At 43.3% G+C, this 16093-nt stretch overlaps 1 protein-coding gene across 1 annotated transcript in view; it reads right to left on the bottom strand.

Annotated features, from left to right (window-relative positions):
- Positions 1-16093, bottom strand: part of ELL2 (elongation factor for RNA polymerase II 2) — a 77573-nt gene that overhangs the window by 27257 nt on the left and 34223 nt on the right. Inside the window, exon 3 of the mRNA XM_029066587.1 lies at positions 2009-2130. Coding sequence (XP_028922420.1) covers positions 2009-2130 — 122 coding nt within the window. The remainder of the gene's footprint in view (positions 1-2008; positions 2131-16093) is intronic.

The raw sequence follows: 16093 nt of genomic DNA, 5'->3' as shown, positions 1-16093 counted from the left end.
GGCAAATAGTCATTTGGGCAGGGACCATGGTGGTTTACAAGAGTCACAGAATTGAAATATAATCCCACAGTTGTGTTACAGGGAAAATCATAGAGGCATTAAACTACTTGCTGTAATGTACTTTCAAAGACGGTGATAAATATTTTATAAAATGAAAATTTGTAAAGGGAGCTTATCAATTGACTGGCACAGTGTTCCAAGCATTCTTACCCATTGTGCTAACATCTGCTTGAAAGTAGGCTACGCAATGATTTCAAAATAAAAATCATGGGGAGGTGGTCGTCGGCATATAATTCCCTGAACAAGCAGCAACTCGTAATTGAAGCAGCACAGCCCGGTGGAGAGAACATGAGCCTAGGAGTCAGAGGGCCTGGGTTCTAATCCCAGCTCTGCCACTTGTCTGCTGTGTGGCTTTGGGCATGTCACCTAACTTCTCTTGTCTCTGTTTCATTGTCTGTATAATAGGTATGAAATCCTACTCCTTCCTACTTAGATTGTGAGCCCCCAAGTGGAAAAGGGACTGTGTCCAACCTGATTAGCTTGCCTCTACCACAGTACAGTGCCTGGCACAGAGTAAGCGCTTAACAAATACCATAAAAACAAACTGAAGACTTGAAAATCTACAGTGTGACAGTTTGTTCATAACAAAAACAAGTTCCATGCTTTAATTGCTTCCAAGATCTTTGGAGGAAGAAATGAGAACTTCAGGATCCGGAAAAGTTGAAACTTCTTCCTGCTCAACTCTTCAAAAAAAAGGTCAGGTGTAACTTTAATGTAGACTCTTTATTTGGCAGAGCAATGTTTCAATGTGAACACGATGGGTACAGTCTTAAGGTAAAGTCATCCACTATGAATATGCCAATGTGTTTTTTCCTCTCGGTTTTCAAAATGAGTGGTGGGAACTACTGAGAAGTGACTATGAAGAATGACATCACAAGTCGCTCAGAACAGGATGGTAATAGAAAGAATCCCCAGAATATCGAAGCATTTCTTTGGAAAAGTAGGTACCAAAAAACTCTGTAAAATTAAACTGGCTTCTAGAAGTATGCTATATTGACTCTTGGCAATAGTAGCACAAAATTTGAAAATTTTATAAAGAATTAAATGAGTTGTTAAGTAGGGTGAGTGGAGTAGTTTGAAAGGGTGAGGAATTTCATTATAGGCATCTGTAGTAGAGAAGTCAAACTCATTGTTGTCCATAGGCTAGGTACGCAGTTATATATTCACTGGTAAGCCTTGCTTTTTTGAAAAAAAGGTTGCAAATTACTGAGTCTTGGAAAACCATTAGCAACCCTCACACTATTATTAAACCGAACATGAAGAAATACTCTTTAAAGAAATACCACTCTTCTTTTCTTGCAGATATAAGTGCTAGTTGGTGGAACTTCCACTTGAGAAGCAACATGGCCAAGTGGATGGAGCACTGGGTTCTAAGTCCGGCTCTGCCACTTATTGGCTGAGTGACCTTAGGCAAGTCACTTCACTTCTCTGTGCCTCAGTTACCTCATCTATTTTGGTTAAGCGCTTACTATGTGTCGAGCACTTTACTAAGTGTAGGACCTCACAGTAAGAGGGAGAAGAGGTATTGAATCCCCTGTTTTGCAGATGAGGAAGCCGAGGCCCAGAGATGTGAAGTGACTTGCCCAAGGTCACAGAGCAGACAGGTGGCGGAGCCAGGATTAGAAACCAAGTCTTCTGACTCCCAGGCCCGTGCTCTGTCCACTAGGCCAGGATGCTTCTCTTTTTGTGGCAGGTTTAGCAAGACTTTATTTGCTTAGCTCAAATTTTTCCAGTGTCTTCCCTATACCTCTTCTCTCCTCAACTCCAGGCTCAGCTGGAGAAGCGACATGTGGGACAGGGACGGTGTCCAATCTGATTACAGTGCAGAGTACAGTGCCCGGCACATAGAAAGGGCTTAACAAATACCACACACAAAAAAAAATGCACACTAAAAAGCCGAGAAATCGATTTGCCTGCCCTGCGAACTCCTGGATGAAGTTTGACTTACCTGGAGACCGTTTGTTGGATGCAGTCAAAGCTTCCCTGAGGGTTATCTTTACCAACATTCGACAAGTAGAAGTTAAAGTTATGCACTTCATTTGGGGGATCACTTTTAGGAATTTTGACGAGCTAATGAGAGAGGGAAAAAAGGAGAGAAATAGCTCAGATTATAAATTCTACATATATCTATGGAGTCACTATTTAAAAGGCAACTTTTACATTACTAGCTTACAGGCTGGTAAAGCCTCCTACATTTCAAATAACCAAATGATTACGTTCAAAGGATTTGGCAATACCCTTTACGCTCTCCACGAAGTCCTGTGTGCCTCTTCGAATAGGCACTCGCTATATAAAAAAATCCGTCACCGGAGGTCAGATCGGTATTTTGGTCTTGCTTGTCAAAAGAAGGACACTGCCGGTATTTAACTAAATTTCGATACCACTGGGACAAAAATTCTCAGAAACACTTGCAGAGTTTCTAGAATTGGGGCCTTGTATTTTTAGACACTTTAAACTCTTTTAAACGAGGGAGAGGAATCATGTACGGGAACAAGAATGCAAAGTAGTGAAAAGGAAATGAGGTTAGTTAACAGTTAAAGTTCAACTACTAATATCCTTGAAAAGTTTTTTAGAATTCAATGATTTACTCTACTAGGTTTTTATTTTGAGCACTATTAAAGAATGTGCTGCCAAAAAAGGTTATTTTCTACCCAATTTGAGTGAAGGCCTATGTAAATATCCATTTCAGATGTGATATAACCTGGTTTCCTAATTTAGTTTTGCAGTCATAACTGCCCGTGAGCACAGAAAGAACACACTGTACTAAACCTGAGACTAGAGGTATCAGTTTCAGGTGATCAATGAAACAGTGCACCACGTGCTGTGCGGGTCTGTGTTCCTGTGCACAGTTTTATGAAGATACCAATGAGCTCCCTTTGGAGAAACAGATAATAAGCTACTACTCTGGATCCAGCTCAAGATGCACCGCACATGATTAACTTAAACTAAACTTTCTCCCATACTTTATTTTGAATTTATTAACCTCAGTCCTTATTAACTAATCCTTTTTCAACAAATCTCAAGGTGTTTTTTCCTTCCCTGATATTAAACCTTCCTTAAGGTCACAACACGCTTCCGGACAAGGCTGGGGGCTATCAAAGAGTTACATCATGAGAATTAATGTAATTGGGAAGGACAGTATTCTGTGTTGAACATTCTGCCTGGCTGAGTTTGAAATAAAACTGTGGGTTGATCAATCTTGGGAAATTTTAAACTCTCTCCGAGATTATGACCCTCTCTGAATAACACTAGCGAGTTGGCCAGATTGAAGAAAAGAAAAAGTTTTGCTAAAAATATTAAGTTAATGAAAAATCCTTGAAGATTATGCTCAAAAGCAACAAAACAGTTAGACTGTAGCTAAGCGCCGACAGGTGGCTTCCAGTGAATACACTGTAACTGGTGCCATCCTGCACATGCTTCTTAGGCTTACAATAGAAGACAGATGGTCCAATTAGGAGAGTTTGGTAGTCCAAAATGAAAAAATGTCAGACGTGCCCTTGCCCTGTTTCTGCCTGTCAGAGAAAAGCTGAAGTGGGCAGCACGTTGTCCCACTATCTTCCTTGTGCCCACCATCCCCTCCTCCCAACACACACAAACACCCCTCCACACCCCCAAAAATCCCATCCTGCTCCCACCTGGCAGGGAGGGGCTGGTGCAGAATATGCGGTACAAACATTCAAATCTGGAGGCCCTGCCTGAGTGGTAAGAGCCACAATGTTCCACAACTTTTAATGAGGTTCTGATTGTTTTCCCTGTATATCACCTTCTGTTTCTATCATTTCAATCTTTTGCTACACGTCCATCGCTAACCCCTTCTGCTACTTAATCTTAGATTGAGAGTCCCTCGAGGGCTAGGTACCACGTCGACTTCTCATCTTCGTACCATTCCCCAGCACAGTGCTCTTCAATACAGTAGTCACTCTATAAATATTACTGCATGACTAGATTAGAATTTCAAATAAATTCCGGGGAAGAGAGCGGGAAAAAACCGAAATTAAAAAGTAAACAAACCTAAGTGCTTTTGAAAAAGACACCCTTCTGAAGTATTAAGAATTACGGGAAGCGGGGCAGCCTTGTGGAAAGACTATTGGTTCGGGAGTCAAGGAGACCTGGATTCTAATCCCAGCTCTTCACCTGCCTGCTGGGTGACCTTGGACAAAAGGCATTTATCTTCTCTACGCCTTAGTTTCCTCACTGGCAAAATGAAAATTCAATACCTGTTCTCCCTCCCCGTTAGACCATGAGCCCAATGTGGACAGGGACTGTGTCCGACCTGATTAGTTTGTATCTACGCTCGCTACACTTCTAATTTAGTAAGCACTAAAATACCACTGCTATTACTATTATTATTACATGCATAACACCTAAGACTGAAGGACAGAGAATCTGTTCCTAGGAAGGGGACCCAAAACCCAAACGAGTGATGGCAAATATCACAAGTCTGCATTCCTTTAGATGCAGCTCTTACCTTTTCTTTCAACTTATCTGTAAGTACGCTTGAACTGTGGACTGTTTCATATGTTACTCCCAATAAGATGACATGGATGAATACTCAGGAGCTCATAATACTTACCTACTGTTCACATAAGAGTTGTGAACTTTCTGAAATTAGGGATTTATAAACTATTAAATTATCAAGTTGTTTCCAAGAACTAACTCCTCCCACACCTGGGGGGTGGGGGGAAGAGGGTGGAGGGGAGGGGAAGGGAAGGGGAAAGGGGTGCACGCGCGTGCGTGGGTGTGTGTGCACTGGGTGTATAATGCACATGGCATCTGAGGGATTCCCAAACAGGTCTCCATCTTATGCTAGTTCTTTTATAATGATTCACAGTGATTTTTTTTTCCCCCACCAACCCTGTCTCCTCTGTGTCAACTTTGCCCTTGGCTGGGTATGCTGTGTACCTTTTTAAGCACTTTGATATTCATCCCAGCCCTACAGCTAGTCGATCAGTCAATGGAATTAACTGAGCGTTTACTATGCGCAGAGCACTGTACTAGGCGCTTGGGAGAGTACAGTGCAGCAGAATCGGCGGGTATGTTCCACGCCCATAACGAGCTTAGTCTATTCTTGTATTCTATCATTTCCCCCATTTGAATGTCTGTTTCCCCTTCTAAACTGTGAGCCCGTTGTGGGGAGGGAGTGTCTCTATGTGTTGCTGAATTGTGCTTTCCAGGCACTTAACACAGTACACAGTAAACGCTCAATAAAGACGACTGAGTAGATTGTAAATTCCTGGGGGGCAGAGACCCTATCTACTAATTCTGCTGTACTGGACTTTCCCAAGCAGTTAGTACAGTGCTCTGCCCACAGTAAGTGTTCAATAAATACCACTGATTGATCGACTGTTCGTTGTTGGGTTTTTTTTTAAAAAAACTAAACTAAAAATTAATCCAGGACAGGGAGACATCTGGGCAGGATGGAAGCAAGGGGGAAGGGGGGGCACAGGTGTGTGTGTGTCTACGTGTGCGGACGCACATGCACACGTGTGCACATGTGTGTGTGTGCGCTCTGACAGGGAGAGAAGAGAAAAAAGCAGAGGTATAGCTCAGCACTGCCTACCCAAGCAGGATTACTCCTCTCTGCTCAACTGCTTCCCTCAGTGCTTCCTAAAATGCCATTTACAGGGCATTATTAATAAATCCTGATGCTGTTGGTGATGCTTCAAGCTCAAATAATATTAATAAAGTGGATAAGAGGTAAGAGTTCCTCCACTGGGCATTAATGGTTGGAACTCCAGCAGAGGCAGAATCCCTGGAGGGGAAAAACAACTCTGGCTCAGGAAGAGTCTCCACACACAAGGCCTGGCCCGATGCTCTATTCTTTTTTTTTTTTTAAATGGTATTTGTTAAGAGCTTACTATGTGCCACGCACTGGACCAAGCAAAGGGGTAGCTACGAGCTAATCAGGTTGGTCACAGTTCCCATCCCACAGGAGAGTCACAGTCTTAAACCCAAATTTACACATGGGGGAACTGAGATACAGAAGTCACCTGGCAGACAAGTGATGGAGCCAGGTTTAGAACCGAGGTCCTTCTCACTCCCATGCCTGCACTCTAGCCACTAGGCCAAACTGCTTCCCACCTCAAGAATATAAAGGTCTCTCTTTTGGGCTAGGCACTACAGTAACAAGAGAAATCCAGATTCTTGGTGGGGAGAGGGAAAGGACGAGACAACTCAACTGACTTCAATTTTTTTTTTAATATTAAAAGATCAGAAATCCTTAAGTCCTAATGTATATTTGAATGTCTATACTCAATTTCTGAAAGGTCATGGAAACTAAAGCTCTTATCTTCATTGGCCACACAGTCATGGAGTGCAGACCAATCATAAATCTAAATTTATGGACTAATTTTATAGACTCAATCCATCAATGGTACTTATTGAGCACTTACTGTGTGCAGAGCACTGTACTAATCACTTGAGAAAGTACAAGAGAATAGAGTTAGAAGTAAAATCACTGCCCAGAATGAGTTTACAGTCTACACGGCGGGGATGTGCCAACAGGGCACGATGCTTCTCAGGATGTCTGGAGATGGTCCAGTATAATAATGTTGGTATTTGTTAAGTGCTTACTATGTGCACAGCACTGTTCTAAGCACTGGGGGAGATACAGGGTAATCAGGTCGTCCCACGTGAGGCTCATAGTTAATCGCTATTTTACAGATGAGGTAACTGAGGCACAGAGAAGTGAAGTGACTTGCCCACAATCACACAGCTGACAAGTGGCAGAGCCAGGAGTCGAACTCATGACCTCTGACTCCTAAGACCAGGCTCTTTCCACCGAATTCTCTGATGATGGCAAAGTTAATATATTAATAAAATGTCTCCATTGTTCATTTTGCTCATTTTCTTTGGTCCTAGGGCGTCATTAAATGCATCCTAGTTTCATATCACACTCGGTTTTCTATTGCTTTCAACCCAATTTTTCCCCGGTAGACCGTAAGCTCACTGTGGGCAGGGAATGTGTCTACCAACCCTGTTGTACTGTACTCTCCCAAGCACTTAGTACTGTGCTCCGCACAAGGTAAGCACCCAATAACTACCACCGACTGACTGACTGATCTTGTTTTCTTGAATAATATCAGTCATGTCTTAGAAATACAACTCAGATGACAGTTAAAATAGGTTTAGTGCATGCACAGAAATTAGGTAGATGGGCTGGAACCCAAGACGGTGGTTTGGCTGTTGCCCAGGGGTGAGTGGAGCCCGATGACCTGAAATTTTGGAGCTATGTAGTTTCTAGACGGGAAAGGGGCAGTGGCAGGATGAAAGGGCACTGGTAGCATTTGTCATCATTATTAAACCAATGACGAAGATGGCGGCTGCGGTGGCTAGTGCGGCACTTCTCTTGCCTTGAGGAAGGCTGGGAGGGAGGAGAGACATACGGGGCAGCGCATAATAGAGGGAAAGGGAGTGGAGGGAAGAGGAGGAGAGGGCAAAGAGAATCCACAGGAGAGAAGGGGAAGGGAGGCATTAGAGGGGCCTACAGTGGATGTCTTGGAGGACTGACTTTAAAATCGACCACCTGCCACACAGACTGTCAATACATGGGCTGCGCTGTAGTTGGTTGGACCAGTAAACAGACTACGTGCCAGGACTCGGAAATTACGTGGTCACGGGGAGCCAATTAGGTCTGCCTTTAGCTTTAACGCAGATTCTGTGTGCCACTGGGAGCCTGCCATTTTGCCTCTGGAAAGTGAACACATTCTCAACACACAACAAAACCTACGGTATAAGTCGTGGAACAGTTTCACGCTTTCCCTAAAAGGCAAATTCAGATTCTTTCTCTCTCAAAACTCTATGGTCATTTATAGAGGTCTTCAAGCGCTTAGCGCAGTGTTCTGCACACAGTAAGCACTCGATAAATAGCACCATTTGATTGATTTCAATCCAGCCGCCTCTGTTAAGGATTAAAACAGGTTGCAAGATCCAAAAAATTCGACAGGTTTCTGTTTCAAAGGAATCAAAGCAGCACTCAGATTTTCACTCCTATCTAGATGAATGTCATAACTCTTCCTGTCTGGGTTTTTTATTTTTGTTTCAGAAATGAGACTGCAATCAAGGGGTCGAAACCCCAATCCACACCCGTTCTCCCAAACTGCAGTCTGCCTCTGATAAGAGTTAGGAATAGACAAAATATACCCAGACGTTCATGCTGAGGTTTCTCAATCATTGCTAAGTTTCATGCATGGGTATGTGTTCCTGGAAAAGTTCATTTCATCACAGTCCTGGTCCATCCACTGACATCTTTGGATAAGGGTCTGGATTGAGAGCAGAAGCCCTGATCTTTTTACTAGTACAGCCCACGTTGTTGAAGAATGAGCTTAATGTGTTTTAAATCATACGCCGATATCTCAAAGGCGTAAGCCTAACTGCCACAATGAACTGGGATGGGCCGCAGGGCCGATCTCTTCTCATTTAACAAAAGTTTAAATGCCTACTACTCACGGGAATTTGCTGTTTTCAGCTAAATTCTGTATTAGAGGTGGACATGAGACATAAGCTATTCCACAGCATATGCAGTGAATTATCTTCTTTGGCTTTTTACTTTAGAAAACATGAGTTTTAGCTGGAATGGTTAATGAAAAATGACAAATCAATAAAACTTTTTATAAGAACCTTTTAAGAACTGGTGGAAAGAGCATGGGCATGGAAGTCAGGGGACCTGGGTTCCAATCCCAGCTCCACCACTTGTCTGTTGGGTGACCTTGGGCAAGTCATCTACCTTCTCTGTGCCTCAGTTGCCCCACCAGTAAAATGGGGATGAGGATTGTAAGCCCCATGTGTCCAATCTAATTAGCTTGTATCTATCCCAGTGGTTTGTACAGTGACTGGCACATACTAAAGCGTTTAACAAATACCATATCCCCACCACCCCACAAAACTCCTTAAAGAACCTGAATTTTTGACCTAAAAACACCTTTCCCTTCTCCCGCCCTCCATCTCTTTTGTTTATGTCTAGAAGATGGGTACACTTTCGGTTTTCTGAGCTGATCAAGACCTATAAGGGAGCAGGCTGGGAGTGAGAGCTCTTCCCAGACTACAGGAATGCTCACTTCAAACTAGAGTTTGGGGGCTTCATTTGAAAATCAGGGTTGGGCTCAAAGGTCTCCACTGGCCTTCCCAACAATGTTCCCTGAGCTGAAGCTGGGCAGTGCTGCTGCCCTCACAGACTGGCCGGAGAAATTCTAGGGACCAGCGGTTGGAAACTACGGCCTAATGGATTGCAATCTCTACTGGCAGGAGCAATCAATAAAAGTTGAAGGCTGAAACTGATGATTCGATTAGAGTTCCACATTTACCTAGCAGAGTGAGGGATTGGTAAACTGCCCGGTTACTTCAGGCTGAGCCAACCGACAGTCCAAGAGATTTGGTCAAAAAATGAAAAAGGAAAGCAGCTTAACAGGATGTGTGAACTCTAGTCTTGGGGCCACTGTTTCTGGCTCTGTCCAGAGAAGCATTGCTGATCTGCGGAAGCTATAACAAACTCAAGAAATAATTCCTTAGGCCACGTCTATCTATCTGGACGGTGCATAAGACTGTCGCATCATGGCTCAAGGCAGTTTTGGCGCCTCATTCTTCTTCTTCAGGGTTACTATATGCCAGGCACTGTATTAAACACTGAAGTAGAAACAAGCTCATCATGTTAGACTCATGGGGCTCACATACTTAATCCCCATTTATCAGATGGGGTAACTGAGGCCCAGAAAAGTGAAGTGACTTGCTCAAGGTCACCCAGCAGACAAGTGGCAGAGCCGGAATTAGAACCCAGGTCCTTCTGACTCCCAGGTCTGGGCTCTATCCACTGGGTACTAATCCCACCTGGAATGGGACTAGAACTTCCACAATGGAAGGACTTCACAAGTAGCTCGAGGCAGATGAAGTGAAGGAAGAAGTGAGGGGTCACTCCGAGGTCCATCACCACAGTGGGGGAAGGGGCTCACGGAGAAAACCGCATCACTTGCTTCTACAGAAACACAGGATGAAGACTCTGGCCTTTGCAAGTCACCTACCAGAGAACCAAGTGGAGCATTTCTAATATCAGAGGGTGGAGAGACAGTCTGTTGGAACAACTGAGGACAAAAGAAACCATTTCTTCTTTGTCCTGGCTTAATTATAAACAGTTGCACTAAGAAACAAGATCAGGCAAAGTGCTCTGTACTAAATGCTTGGGAGAGTACAATATAAGAGTTGGTAGGCATGTTTCCTGCCCATAAGGAACAGAAAGTAGTACGACTTGCCCAGTGCGCATCTTCCAAACGTAGCGCCTCAAAATATAGTCTTACCATTTCTTAAAACATTCTTGTTAAAAGGCTGCAGTTTAAGTTCAGCACACAGGTTACTAATTACTAATATGAATGCTGGCAAACTCTTGTCTAATAAATTGTTCCAAAAATAGCATTTTGGTCTGTTGTGTATATTTTTAAAGTGTGTGATTATTTTTGTTAACAGCACTTCTAATTGGAATCCGGAGTAAGCAATGCATCATCCGTGAGGAACAGTAGCTTGCAATAATTTTCAGTCAAGCAATAAGAACCGTGTTATTCATCAAAATATCTATTTTATGTACACACACACACGTGTGTGTGTCTACACAGAGAGATGTAGCACACACGCACATCTACCCCAGTACTGTTCTTTTGCACAAATGACCTTTTAATAAATGCCATATAACTTCCTAACTACATGGACAGACTTGGAACAATCTGAGGGCTCGAAGATTTAGCTACAAACTCCCATTTGATTTTTAGTTTTTTTAATTTCTCCAACAGCAACATGAAAATAGGGTCTTTAAGACTTGTTTGGTTGCACAAGAGGAAAATGATCCTAAAAAGGGCACTGGTGAAAACAGCCCTCCTTTTTGTTGTTGATGTAAGGATGATAGCTGCTGCAGATTCACCCCTCACCCCCAAGCTGCTCCCCGTCAGCCATGAGGCTGGGGGTGTCCCAGAACCTCTTGCCCCCTCTCCCCCTCAACACATACACACACACACAGACATCAAACCTTCCCATCCCCTTCCCCTGGGTCCCCATTCACCCACACTTAATTTCTGCTCTTGCAGTAAAACAAGATTAGTATTGGAAGCACCAGGAATTCAGACTCTGCTTGCATAAGAGGATATGAGATTAGAAGGCTTCATCCCTCTACCCCCTAAAAAGTAAACACAACTGAACACACATTAGAATGATTTAGTGCAACATTTTAGTGTAATGGCCACATGCTTTGATTTCTAGCTGTGCACACTCTGCCTAACTTGCGTATCCTGACCGAAAAATATATTTCACTCCCAGAAGGTTGTAAACTCAAACCGGCTGAAGTTGCCAAGAGATGGAAAACAGGCAATTAACTTTTACACCTTTTTAGTCTCTTATTACAGTACCCAAGAAGCCCTGTGCTATCAAACTGGGAGGTTCAGAGGGCCTACAGAGCACCTTCCTGTGAGTAGAGTTTACCCCTACAATTACACACTGTTCAAGAAATGATTTTATTTAGAGTTCTATTATTATTATTCTTATTTGTAAGAGTTGCAGGGAAAAAAGAAAAAGACTCTGGACAATTGCTGTTCCTTCAGGAGAGGAGCAAACACTGCTCCCTAAGTGCATGAGCCAGAAAAAATCTGATGGCTTCACACCCCAGAGAGAGGCGCAGATTCTAGCTACAGCACAACAAAGACAGGAGAAAATAAAATTAAGTGTCCTTATGGGAACTGCAATTTTGAGGCTTTAAAAACATTCGATTCAGTAAAAGCTTAGGTGGATCTGGTTTTCTGGCATTAAAAATGCAATGAGCCCTAAAACTGCAGTAAATGGGCAATTTTATAGAATGTTCCAATCACTGTGTGAACCTTCTAAGGGTTGTCCAAATCTTATCACCACACTTCTATGAAGTAGGACAAGTGACTACCATTTAATTTCTTCCTATCCACTTACCTGCGGAAAAGGTTTGCAAACCGTGAATAATTAACTTGTAAAGCAGAAAGTGTTACATTCACCCCTTCTGCAGTTTGTAGAACCACCAATTTTAGATACAACTTCCTATCTTCTGCCTTAATTTGTGACACTTGTCCTTTTTTTTAAAAAAAAGAGAGAGACACTCCCACAGTCTGCAATTTATTTTTTCTTTCTACAGGTCTGACCTCTCCCATCTCGCCTGTGAATCCCATATGGAACTGATATGTTGACTGATTTGTTTATCTTCTTCTATGGACCCCCAGCATTGGGCTAAAATTTATTGTCCTGGGCTTCCACGCAAAATAAGCTTTCAATACTGTAACTTCCTAAACTACATGGACATGGAACAATCTGAGGATTAGAAGATATCCACTTAGTTACAAACTCCTATTTTATCTTTTGTTCTTTTAATTCTTAAACCCAAATATGAAAATAGGGTCTTTAAGACTAGTTCAGTTGCACAATAGGAAATGCTATTAAGATCATGTTGACATTTTAGAGGTTTAAAATGGGATATAAAAAGGGAAAGGATAACATCCGTGTATTACGTCTTCTAGGGTGGGTACCACAATTAAAGAAGATGACGTTACATCAGTGATTTGGTTTTAATTTGGCATCATATTAATCTATAAACAGAGAAGTCTCTCCACTATGTCGCAACAGGATTTTTCTTTGCCTTCTGACAGACACTGGGGTTCCTGAGGATGAGGCTATGGATCTTGGGACACTCAAAATCGCTAAATTTTGAGTGTCCAAAATATGGTCCAAGACCATATGGTGTTTACCTTTGGGCTAAAGGAAATAAACCAGAAAACACCAAAAAAAAAAAGGGGGGGGAGTAATCCGAGGGGCAGAAAATAGATCTAATAGTTCATTCATTCAATCGTATTTGAACGCTTACTGTGTGCAGAGCACCAAAGTCTGGACCGATGAGTAAGTAGGTGGTATGTGGTGCCATATAGAACTGGGCAAGCAACCACAATCTACAAATTGGATTACTGAATTTAATAGGATGCCCCGCCGCCACACGCACACATTTCTCTAAAGATGATTTTCAGAGGCTGCATCCAAGCCCTGCAGCAGAAAGCAAAACCTCACGGACAATTTGGAACAAAGTTTATAGCTAAACTAAGGCTGCAAATCAGGCCCATTTCTTTTTGTTCACTCCTCAGGGGAGACTAACAAATCTCTGATTTAACGAAAGGACTGTGAATGGCCACTCACTGCTCTCCATTTCCGCCACGGTAGACCAGGGCGGAATGGACTGAAATCACAGCTGAGCAAGACTTAGCTCGTATGGAAAAAGCAGCCGGTCAGACGTCGGTATTTATCGAGCCCTTACTGAATGTGGAGTCGCAAGCTAGGTTTTTTGACTGTACCAATTGCGAAATGCTGGGACATTTTACCAAGACAGATTATGTTGTTATACAATTGCCTGGCCAGTATTTAGATGCAGGCAGGCAAGACTAAATAAGCGATCTCTGGAGGTCAACTGCAACTCCCCGATTCCTTAAAAAAAAAAAAAAAGGCTTAAGTCTTCTCTTTCAGAATATTAAAAGCTGGCTAGTGTCTGGGTCATATAAGGTGAATGTCACAGTGACACCTTTAATTTAACAAGCTCTTGAACTCAGTGCCATTTTACCATAGGGGATTCCTGTCAGCAAGGATTAGTAATCACCCCAGGATTTAATAAGAAAAAGTTGTAGCTTTTTACCCCTGTTGAAACAGAGTTCCTAGTGGGGCAGGGACCGAGTCGTAATTTTCATGTGCTCTCCACTCGGCGTCACACAATTCAAGCAGCTGGTAAATGACTTTGATTAGGACACTAATAGGACAAGGTCAGGAGAGAGAGAGGACCATTAAACCTTCTCCGGCACCTGTGCCACAGGCTCGTCTCTGTTTCTCTGAAGACAAGTTACTCTCTGGACCTCAATCTGGTGTCTCCCACATGCAAACCTTTTTTGTTCACACCTCCCTGCTACCTACAAGTCCTTTTCTCATTACAATGAGGCAGGCTACTGCTCTTCCCATCTTCAAAACTCTTTTTCCTATCTTTCTGATGGCATTTCTTAGGCGCTTACTATGGGCCAGTGCTTACAAAACGCTGGGGAAGAGACACGCTAATCAGGTTGGACATGGTCCATGTTCCACAGGGAGCTCACAGTCTTATCCCCATTTTGCAAATGAGGTAACTGAGGCACAGAGAAGTTAAGTGATTTGTCCAAGGTCACAAAACAGGAGAGTGGCAAAGCCAGGATTAGAAACCTGGGCCTTCTGACTCCCAGGCCTGTGCACTTTCCACTAGGCCATGGTGCTGCTCTTCTGAAATCACCTCTCCTCCAAGGAGGCCTTACCTGATATTTCTCTCACCCCCTAACCTATATCCCCTTCTCCTGCTACCTTCAGCACTTTACACCATTCAAAGCATTTGGGTCCTCAGACATTCTCATGGCACTTGAAGACATATTCCTCCTAACTGCACTCACTGTCTGCCTTCTGAGATTGTAAACTCCTTGAGGTGCACAGACAGACATCAGGTCTTCTGATTCTACTGCACTCACACGAGTGTCTAGTATTTTTTTTTAAGCGCTTACTATGTGCAAAGCACTGTTCTAAGCACTGGGGGGGATACAAGGTGATCAGGCTGTCCCACGTGAGGCTCACAGTTTTAATCCCCATTTTACAGATGAGGTAACTGAGGCACAGCGAAGTGAAGTGACTTGTCCAAAGTCAAACAGCTGACAAGTGGCAGAGCCGGGATTAGAACCCATGACCTCTGACTCCCAAGCCCATGCTCTTTCCACTGAGCCACGCTACACAGTAGACCCTCAATATATACTACTGACTAACTAAAATTTAAAACATTTTAACAATAGCCCTAGGCCGAGAACCTTACTGTGTATGTACGAGTGTGGCTTTCTCCCTCCACAGAAAAAGAGCTGCTTTGAGACTTACAACTAAAATGATCTGAAAATTTTAGCCTGTCCCACTCACGGATTCTAGGGGACCCATTTCGTGTCCAGAAAACAGCCTAGATGTTGGATGAGATTCCCTGCAGAGGGAGATGGGTATTCAGGCGGGCACACGTCTCCCTGGGTGGGGAAGTCGAGGTCCGGAAAGGTGGACCGAGGAGGCTGCCGGCCTGCCAGCTGTAGGGAGGTGGTGCCAGCCCAGTGGAGAGCCAGCTTGGGACGTGCCAGTTCACCCCCAAAATCAGGGCACTGGCCCATCCTGGGCTGCATTTCTGCTGAGCAGAAGTGCCATGGGAGGAAGCTGGGGAAAGTTTCCCCTGAGCCCTCCTCTTCTCCTTCCCTCTTTCCTCTCATTTCTTTGTAGCTCCCCTACTTTCCCCTCTCTCCTGGCCTCCCCGAACCCTCCCTTCCAGCTCATCTAAAAGGCCTAATTTTTCAGGCAATCCTACTTTAGACTTAAGCCTTCATTTTAATGATAGCCTGAAAAATAATTCAATTCCACATTCAGTGGACTCAGTCTCATTCTGCAATAGTAAAGGAAAATGTGGCTGATTTTCTTTGACAATCCGTAAAACGGACCATTTAAAATACAAAATGTCGGCATTTTATTAAGTGTCCGGCAACAATACTTCCAGAATCTCAGGCACAGGTGAAGAAATTAGGGCTCATACTTTAAACAGCAAGGATTCAGCACAAAAGGTAGCTATCTACTCTATTTCTGCTGGTTTAACTTAAACTTACCCTACATGAAATTTTTTTTAAGATTTCAATTTTCAATAATTATGTTTGGCATTAAGAAAGTTTTACAACATTTCGGTGCACCTGCCTCTCTGTGCCTTCAATTCTGAATCAAAGTTGAGGAAATGAGCTTGAAGAACCTCTTAATGGAAAGCAGCATGGCCTATTGGATAGAGCGTGGGCATGGAAGTCCAAAGACCTGGTTTCTATTCCGGCCCCACCACGTGTCAGCTGTGTAATCATGGGCAAGTCACTTAACTTCTCTGTGCCTTAATTTCTTCATCTGTAAAATGGGGATTAATACTGAGAACCCTCTGTGGGAAATGGTCTGTGTCCAACCCATCTACTCCAGAGCTTAGTACAGTGTCTGA

Source organism: Ornithorhynchus anatinus, chromosome 1, assembly GCF_004115215.2.
Source record: "Ornithorhynchus anatinus isolate Pmale09 chromosome 1, mOrnAna1.pri.v4, whole genome shotgun sequence".
Taxonomy (NCBI): Eukaryota; Metazoa; Chordata; class Mammalia; order Monotremata; family Ornithorhynchidae; genus Ornithorhynchus; species Ornithorhynchus anatinus.
This window is presented reverse-complemented; position numbering and strand designations above follow the sequence as displayed.